Source organism: Zonotrichia leucophrys, unplaced genomic scaffold (genome assembly GCF_028769735.1).
Source record: "Zonotrichia leucophrys gambelii isolate GWCS_2022_RI unplaced genomic scaffold, RI_Zleu_2.0 Scaffold_1503_10574, whole genome shotgun sequence".
In the NCBI taxonomy this organism is placed as follows: Eukaryota; Metazoa; Chordata; class Aves; order Passeriformes; family Passerellidae; genus Zonotrichia; species Zonotrichia leucophrys.
The window spans coordinates 1-8,054 of NW_026993708.1; the positions used below are offsets into that span (position 1 = coordinate 1).

The window sequence follows — 8,054 nt, forward strand, 5'->3', positions numbered from 1 at the left end:
GTAAAATCGGCCGTAAAGCGCGACTGTAGTGAAACGTGCGGTAAAGCGCGACTGTCGTAAAAGATGCCTTGTTGCCGGAATCCACGTGTCGGCACGGGCGCCGCTATGTTTCCGGAAACCACGTGTCGGCATGGGACCGCCATCTTGCCGGAATCCACCTTTAGGCATAGGCGCCGCCATCTTGCCGAAAACCACGTGTCGGCATGGGCGCCGCCATCTTGCCGGAAACCACGTGTTCGCCTGGGCGCCGCCATCTTGCCGGAAGCCACGTGTCGACATGGGCGCCGCCATCTTACCGGAATCCACGTGTCGGCATGGGCGCCGCCATCTTGCCGGAAACCACGTGTCGACATGGGCGCCGCCATCTTGCCGGAAACCACGTGTCGGCATGGGCGCCGCCATCTTGGATTAGGGTTATTTTTTATCGGTAATTTTAACAATTAGGGTTAATTTTAAAGCTCTTTTAGGATTATTTAAGGATCTTTTAAAGGTTCTTGGGGGATTTTTACGGGTGTTTTAAGGGCCTTTTAAAAGTAGGGCATTTGGAGTGTATTCGGAGGCTATTTTTAGGGTTCTGTGGGGTGTTTAAAGATACATTTTCTCTCTCTCTTTCTAACTTTGTTTTCCTTTCTAGGTTTAGTTTAAAAAAGCAGCAGTAGAAACTTTCAGGCTCCCTGGGACTAAAGGAAAAAAAATAAAAAATTTAAAAATACAAAACAAACCCTTTACTCCCCGGGAGCCTGAAATTTTCTACTGCTGCACCGGACATATAGTTTTTATTCTTTTTACTATATACACTATATAGGAACCCCACCCTCTCCTAATCAGGACCCCCAGCGGACACCAATCAAGCCTAATCAGTCTCGCCTACCACTAGACACCACCCCTATACCCAAGCACCCACCCCGTCACCAAGGCCCGCCCCTAGGTCTTACCCCCAAACCGCAGCCCCGCCCTTAGCCAAGCCCGCGCCGCCCCGGCCCTAGCCGCCCCCAGGCACGGCCCCCCGTCGGCCACCCCCGCCCCCCGACACCACCTCTCCCCTAGGCAGCGCGGCCCCCGGGCGCCGCCCCACCGCTACCCGAGCCCCCGCCTCCGGGCACCGCCCCCGGGCGCCGCCACCCGTGGCCGAACCCCCGCCCCCCGTGGCCGTGCCCCCGCCCCCGGGCGCCGCCCCTTCGTCGCCGGGCCGCGGCGGCCAGAGGCCGCCCCGACGCCTTAGATGCCCCTCCCCGCTACGCCGCCGGCCTCACGCGAACCGGAATATCATTCCGGCCCCCGGGGACCCGCGGAAAGCGCAAAAATCCCGGCAAAAATCGAGAAAAAAAATCCGGTCATGGGCGCCGCCATCTTGCCGGAAACCACGTGTCGGCATGGGCGCCGCCATCTTGCCGGAAACCACGTGTCGGCATGGGCGCCGCCATCTTGCCGAAAGCCACGTGTCGGCATGGGCGCCGCCATCTTACCGAAAGCCACGTGTCGGCATGGGCGCCGCCATCTTGCCGGAAACCACGTGTCGGCATGGGCGCCGCCATCTTGCCGGAAACCACGTGTCGGCATGGGCGCCGCCATCTTGGATTAGGGTTAGTTTTAATCGGTAATTTTAACAATTAGGGTTAATTTTAAAGCTCTTTTAGGATTATTTAAGGATTTTTTAAAGGTTCTTGGGGGATTTTTACGGGTGTTTTAGGGGCTTTTTAAAAGTAGGGCATTTGGAGTGTATTCGGAGGCTATTTTTAGGGTTCTGTGGGGTGTTTAAGATACATTTTCTCTCTCTCTTTCTAACTTTGTTTTCCTTTCTAGCTTTAGTTTAAAAAAGCAGCAGTAGAAACTTTCAGGCTCCCTGGGACTAAAGGAAAAAAATAAAAAATTTAAAAATACAAAACAAACCCTTTACTCCCCGGGAGCCTGAAATTTTCTACTGCTGCACTGGACATATAGTTTTTATTCTTTTTACTATATACACTATATAGGAACCCCACCCTCTCCTAATCAGGACCCCCAGCGGACACCAATCAAGCCTAATCAGTCTCGCCTACCACTAGACACCACCCCTATACCCAAGCACCCACCCCGTCACCAAGGCCCGCCCCTAGGTCTTACCCCCAAACCGCAGCCCCGCCCTTAGCCAAGCCCGCGCCGCCCCGGCCCTAGCCGCCCCCAGGCACGGCCCCCCGTCGGCCACCCCCGCCCCCCGACACCACCTCTCCCCTAGGCAGCGCGGCCCCCGGGCGCCGCCCCACCGCTACCCGAGCCCCCGCCTCCGGGCACCGCCCCCGGGCGCCGCCACCCGTGGCCGAACCCCCGCCCCCCGTGGCCGTGCCCCCGCCCCGGGCGCCGCCCCTTCGTCGCCGGGCCGCGGCGGCCAGAGGCCGCCCCGACGCCTTAGATGCCCCTCCACGCGACGCCGCCGGCCTCACGCGAACCGGAATATCATTCCGGCCCCCGGGGACCCGCGGAAAGCGCAAAAATCCCGGCAAAAATCGAGAAAAAAATCCGGTCATGGGCGCCGCCATCTTGCCGGAAACCACGTGTCGGCATGGGGGCCGCCATCTTGCCGGAAACCACGTGTCGGCATGGGCGCCGCCATCTTGCCGGAAACCACGTGTCGGCATGGGCGCCGCCATCTTGCCTTAAAACGTGTCGCATGGCCCGCCATCTTCGAAACCATGTGACATGGGCGCCGCCATCTTGCCGGAAACCACGTGCTCGGACGGGCGCCGCCATCTTGGATTAGGGTTCGTTTAATCGGTAATTTTAACAATTAGGTTAATTTTAAAGCTCTTTTAGGATTATTTAAGGATTTTTTAAAGGTTCTTGGGGATTTTTATAGGTGTTTTAGGGCTTTTTAAAAGTAGGCATTTGGAGTGTATTCGGAGGCTATTTTTAGGTTCTGTGGGTGTTTAAGATACATTTCTCTCTCTCTTTCTAACTTGTTGTTTCCTTTCTAGCTTTAGTTTAAAAAGCAGCAGTAGAAAAGTTATTTACGGTTAGGTTATTTGAGTTTTTATTAGGTTCAATGGTGTGGGATGTTTGTTCTGTTAGTAATAGAAATAGGTTTTGTTTTGATGTGCTGCGATGGGATGAGCGTGTGCTGCGTACCGGTGCTGACAAAGGTACAGTATTTTTATGGCTCTGATGTGTCGGGTTAATGAATTTATATGGTCTAATATGTAGATGAAAATAAAAATAAATATACATTTAAAAATAAATATAAAATTATAGTGGTAAACAGAAATATAGAAATCAAATAGATAAATACATAAAACTATAATATATTGTATATTATTGTAACATAACATATAAATTATAGTCTATTATATATATAAACAAAGATATATAACTATAGAATGTAAATATAAAACCAGTAAAATAAATTGGAGAGTTTTTTTTGGTTTTTTAGGTTATAGGCTGGGTTTTATAATAAATGTGGTGGTGGGCTTTGCTGCAGCTGGAATTTGTATCTATTTCAGGAAGCGTCATACAGTATATCCTGCAATTTAATAGATCCCCTGCTATGTTAGTTGTAGTGGAAGAAGCTGAATGAAACCAGGACACTGAACTTTGGTGCACCAAACCCCTGCCAATAACAGGTTTTCAAATAACAAACCCACAGTTTACAACAATGTTAAAAGCCCAGCCTACAAAAATACCAAACTCCCAGCCAAAAAAAAATACTAAAAACTTGGCCTACAAAAATATCAAACAAACCAGCCTATAAAAAACTGCATTTCAAAATACCAGAACAACCTAGTTTCAAAATAATAGGAAACCCAATTTCAAGGTACACAGGAGCTGAGGGCTGCGGGGCAGAGGGACCGGTTGAGGGGTAAAGGGAGAGGCCTTGAGGGCTGGACAGTCCAGTGGAGATCAGGGGTACAGGATACAGCTGTACCACCCCCTCACCCCAGCCCTAACCTCAGCCTAACCAGCTCCCCTAAAAACAGCCTTTTCCCCCAACAGCAGCACAACACAGCAACCCTAACAGCGAGACCAGAGAGCAACCCTCACACACCAGGACAACGACAGAACCCTCAGAGAACAACAGAACCACTGCGGCTAGAGAGCAACAGGTAGAGTTTGGAGACTGAGCACGTCTTTTTGAGTTTTTTTCTCAGGACTTTTAAAGGTATTTAGGGGATTTTGGAAGGGACTTCTCTGGGACTTTTTAGGGTATTGTTGGGCTTTTTCAAAGCCATTCTCTGATTCCCTAGAATATTTTGAAGATTATGGTCAGGGTCAGAGGAAACACCCTCTGAAAAGGCAGAGTTTTAGGACTGCAGTGGAATGCTTTAGAAAGGGGTCAGCGGTGGCACAGCAGGTCAGGTCCCACACTGCCAGTCCAAAGGTTGTAAGTTTTAGACCCAGCTAAGTTGTTGTGGTCAGGGTTAGATGCTCTCAGCTTTGGTCTGGGAGAATTTCTGCACAGAAAAACTCACCCCCTGAGTTTGCTGATGCCAGTTTGCAGGAGGTGCTTGGCACTGCCAGAGCAGCCCGAGTTCTCGGTGGGGGCAGCTTTGCTCCTGGAGAAATCCTGTGCTGGCCCTCTTCCCTGTAAAACCAAACTCACCCCTGCTGCGTGTCGACGTCCATCCGCAGGAGGCACGTGGCACTCCGAGGGCAGCAAGAGTTCTTGGTGTTGGCAGCTGCGGACTGCGAGAAATTGTTCTCTGCAGTTTTGGAGGCCGAATTGCAGTTTCTGCCATGGGCACACAGAGAGGAAAGGCTGTTAATTTCCTTAGAAAGGAAAGCCTGGCACCCCATGGTTTAAGGGCTGTATAGGGGAAAGAGCTCCTCACAGGACCTTTCTTCACCTCAGCCCCCACTCCAAGGTCTAGCAGGCCCCCGTGTGACAAGCTGCTTTCAGAGGGTTGCCCGGGCACACCTGCACAGGGAGCTGCTAGGCCAGAGGGACTAACGGGGACGGTCGGAGCATCCAGCACGGACTAGGAAACAGCCAGACCCACCTGGGCACTGAGCATCACTTTGAGAAAACGCCAAGGGAAGAGCCCTTTTGGCCAAGGGCCAGCAACTGAGGAGGCCAGGCAGCAAGTGGGGTTCCAGGAGAGGGCTTTCAACTTTCCCCTTTGACAGTGTCAGTCCCTCTCCAAAGCCCCCAGACCCTCCAGAGCACTCCCAGAAAGGAGAGGGGTTATTAGGAGAAAAAGAGTTTATAAAAAAGGGAAAAAGCTTCATTTTCCATTAGTTTTTGTGTTCAAACTGGTAGGGACTTGGATTCCCCTGCAATTTTAATGGTCTCAGTTGAAAGAATCCCTGCCTTTTCTATGCTGTTAGGGGTGTTAATTGACAGGGAGTCCTCATTCTCTATTATTTGGCTGTTTAAAAAGAAGGGGAAAATCTTGACAATGTTTCTTATGGGTTTTAATTAAGGGTAGCCACCCCTTTTTGTTGTCCTGAGGCCCAAATTGAGGGAGAAGGCCAGCTATCCCTCCATCCTAAGGGTTTGAACTGAGGGAAAAATCCTTCTTTTTTCATCACTGGAGAGATTTAAAGTGTGGAAAGCCCCTCTTTTCCCAATATTTAAGGAGAGCAAATTAAAGGGCAGAAAATATTTATTTGCCATTGTATTAGCTTCAGTAGAGGTAACTGCCCCATTTCCTCTTTTTAAGGAGTTCACTGGAAGGAAGCTCTGCCTTTTTCAGCATCCTAAGGGTTTAAAACTACATTTGAGGGCACTTCTTTCTATGCTGTAGGACCAAGTATCTCAGAGAAGGATGAGCCTCACATGCCCTTAACCCTTACACTGCCTGGGAGGCTTTTATTTTTCTTATTTTTCCTTAAAATGTAGATAGCCTAAATTAGAGGTCCCAAGGAGACTTAGACTATTCATACCGTTAGTATTCTTCTCCACCCAGCTTAGTCACATGGGAAATACTACTTAGTAGCCACTAAGGAATAATTACCTAAGTTAACAGCAAATTACCCAATCTATCTAGTTATGCTGCCTAAACAGAAAGTTTTATTTCTTACCAGTTTGCTGCCCTTTTGCTCCAAGCAGTTGCTACAAAAAAGAAAGCGCTGTTATTTTTCTGAAGAGCTTTCTTCTATAACAAGCACTTTACTCCCCTTGAATTTGAGTCAGAGAGGCCAAACAGCTGCAGCTGCTCTGAGGGCTTTTATACTCGGTGGGATTTGCCCCCTCCCTTTTCGTGGGTGCCATGGGAACGAGAGGCGGGCACAATCAGGGGTATATTAACCCCAGCCTTGGCTGTGGGGCTTCATTCCCTCTCTGGGATGTGCTGGGGTAAGAACTCTCCTCTCATTTCAGCGAAGAGGCTCTTTCAGCTCATCTCAACTTCTTTCCAGCAGGTGTTTCTGGGCATCTAAAGCATAGAGGCTTTGAAGATTCTGTGAAGTAAACAGCATGGAATACAGGGAGTATTTAGACTCATGATTTTGGCTTTTGTGTTTAGGGGTGGTAAAGTGCATTTGTAATTTCTGGTTTTGTTCTTGTTTTGTTTTGTATTTTTTTTTAGGAGGAGCGCAGCATCCAGAGATTCCTGGTTGTGTCAAGTACAACACTTTTTTCAGCAGATTCATCATGTCACAAGAGGGATCCGCCCAGTGTCAAGGATGATGTCTGAGACTGAGGCATCAGGTGAGTTGAGGATTGTGATTAGGAGAGGGAATGTGAGCAGGCATACAGTTAGGAATTATTGTGGGTGGGGGGAGGTTTGAAGGTAGCAGGGTGAAAAAGGATGTTTATTTGAGGACCCCCCCCCAAGGCTTTTTCTCTCTGTTTTTTTCTCTGTCTTCTTTTCTCTCTGTTTCCCTCTGACTTTTTTTTCCCTGTCTCTTCCTCTTCTTTTCACTCTTTTTCCTTCTCTCTATTTTTTCCAGCCTTTACTTCTCTCTCTCTTTTCTCTCTCTCTCTCTCTCTCTCTCTCTTTTCTCTCTCTCACTCTCTCTCTCTTCTCTCTCTCTCTCTCTCTCTCTAACTTTGTTTTCCTTTCTAGCTTTAGTTTAAAAAAGCAGCAGTAGAAACTTTCAGGCTCCCGGGGAGTAAAGGAAAAAAATAAAAAATTTAAAAATACAAAACAAACCCTTTATTCCCCGGGAGCCTGAAATTTTCTACTGCTGCACCGGACATATAGTTTTTATTCTTTTTACTATATACATTATATAGGAACCCCACCCTCTCCTAATCAGGACCCCCAGCCGACACCAATCAAGCCTAATCAGCACCCCCAGCTGATACCAATCAAGCCTAATCAGTACCCCCAGCTGACACACCCCCAGCTGACAGCAATCAAGCCTAATCAGTACCCCCAGCTGACACCAATCAAGCCTAATCAGTACCCCCAGCTGACACACCCCCAGCTGACAGCAATCAAGCCTAATCAGTACCCCCAGCTGACACCAATCAAGCCTAATCAGTACCCCCAGCTGATACCAATCAAGCCTAATCAGTACCCCCAGCTGACACACCCCCAGCTGACACCAATCAAGCCTAATCAGTACCCCCAGGTGACACACCCCCAGCTGACAGCAATCAAGCCTAATCAGTACCCCCAGCTGACACACCCCCAGCTGACAGCAATCAAGCCTAATCAGTACCCCCAGCTGACAGCAATCAAGCCTAATCAGTACCCCCAGCTGACACCAATCAAGCCTAATCAGTACCCCCAGCTGACACACCCCCAGCTGACAGCAATCAAGCCTAATCAGTACCCCAGCTGACACCAATCAAGCCTAATCAGTACCCCCAGCTGACCACCCCAGCTGACACCAATCAAGCCTAATCAGTACCCCCAGCTGATACCAATCAAGCCTAATCAGTACCCCCAGCTGACACACCCTCAGCTGACACCAATCAAGCCTAATCAGTACTCCCAGCTGACACCAATCAAGCCTAATCAGTACCCCCAGCTGACAGCAATCAAGCCTAATCAGTACCCCCAGCTGACACCAATCAAGCCTAATCAGTACCCCCAGCTGACACACCCCCAGCTGACACAATCAAGCCTAATCAGTACCCCCAGCTAGACAGCAATCAAGCCTAATCAGTACCCCCAGCTGACACCAATCAAGCC

At 49.5% G+C, this 8,054-nt stretch overlaps 1 protein-coding gene across 2 annotated transcripts; it reads left to right on the top strand.

Moving 5' to 3' along the window:
• Nucleotides 1-3,411: 3,411 nt before the first annotated feature.
• Nucleotides 3,412-7,706, top strand: LOC135442158 (uncharacterized). 2 transcript variants are annotated; one of them, XM_064701701.1, is made up of 4 exons: nucleotides 3,412-4,073; nucleotides 6,331-6,395; nucleotides 6,498-6,619; nucleotides 7,148-7,706. In XM_064701701.1, exons 3-4 carry the CDS (start codon nucleotides 6,595-6,597, stop codon nucleotides 7,699-7,701), a joined length of 579 nt encoding a protein of 192 aa, XP_064557771.1. In that variant the 5' UTR covers nucleotides 3,412-4,073; nucleotides 6,331-6,395; nucleotides 6,498-6,594; the 3' UTR covers nucleotides 7,702-7,706. The 2 variants fall into 2 exon arrangements, with proteins under 2 accessions (XP_064557771.1, XP_064557770.1); XM_064701700.1 differs by having other exon boundaries at nucleotides 6,331-6,619.
• The last annotated feature ends 348 nt before the right edge of the window (nucleotides 7,707-8,054 follow it).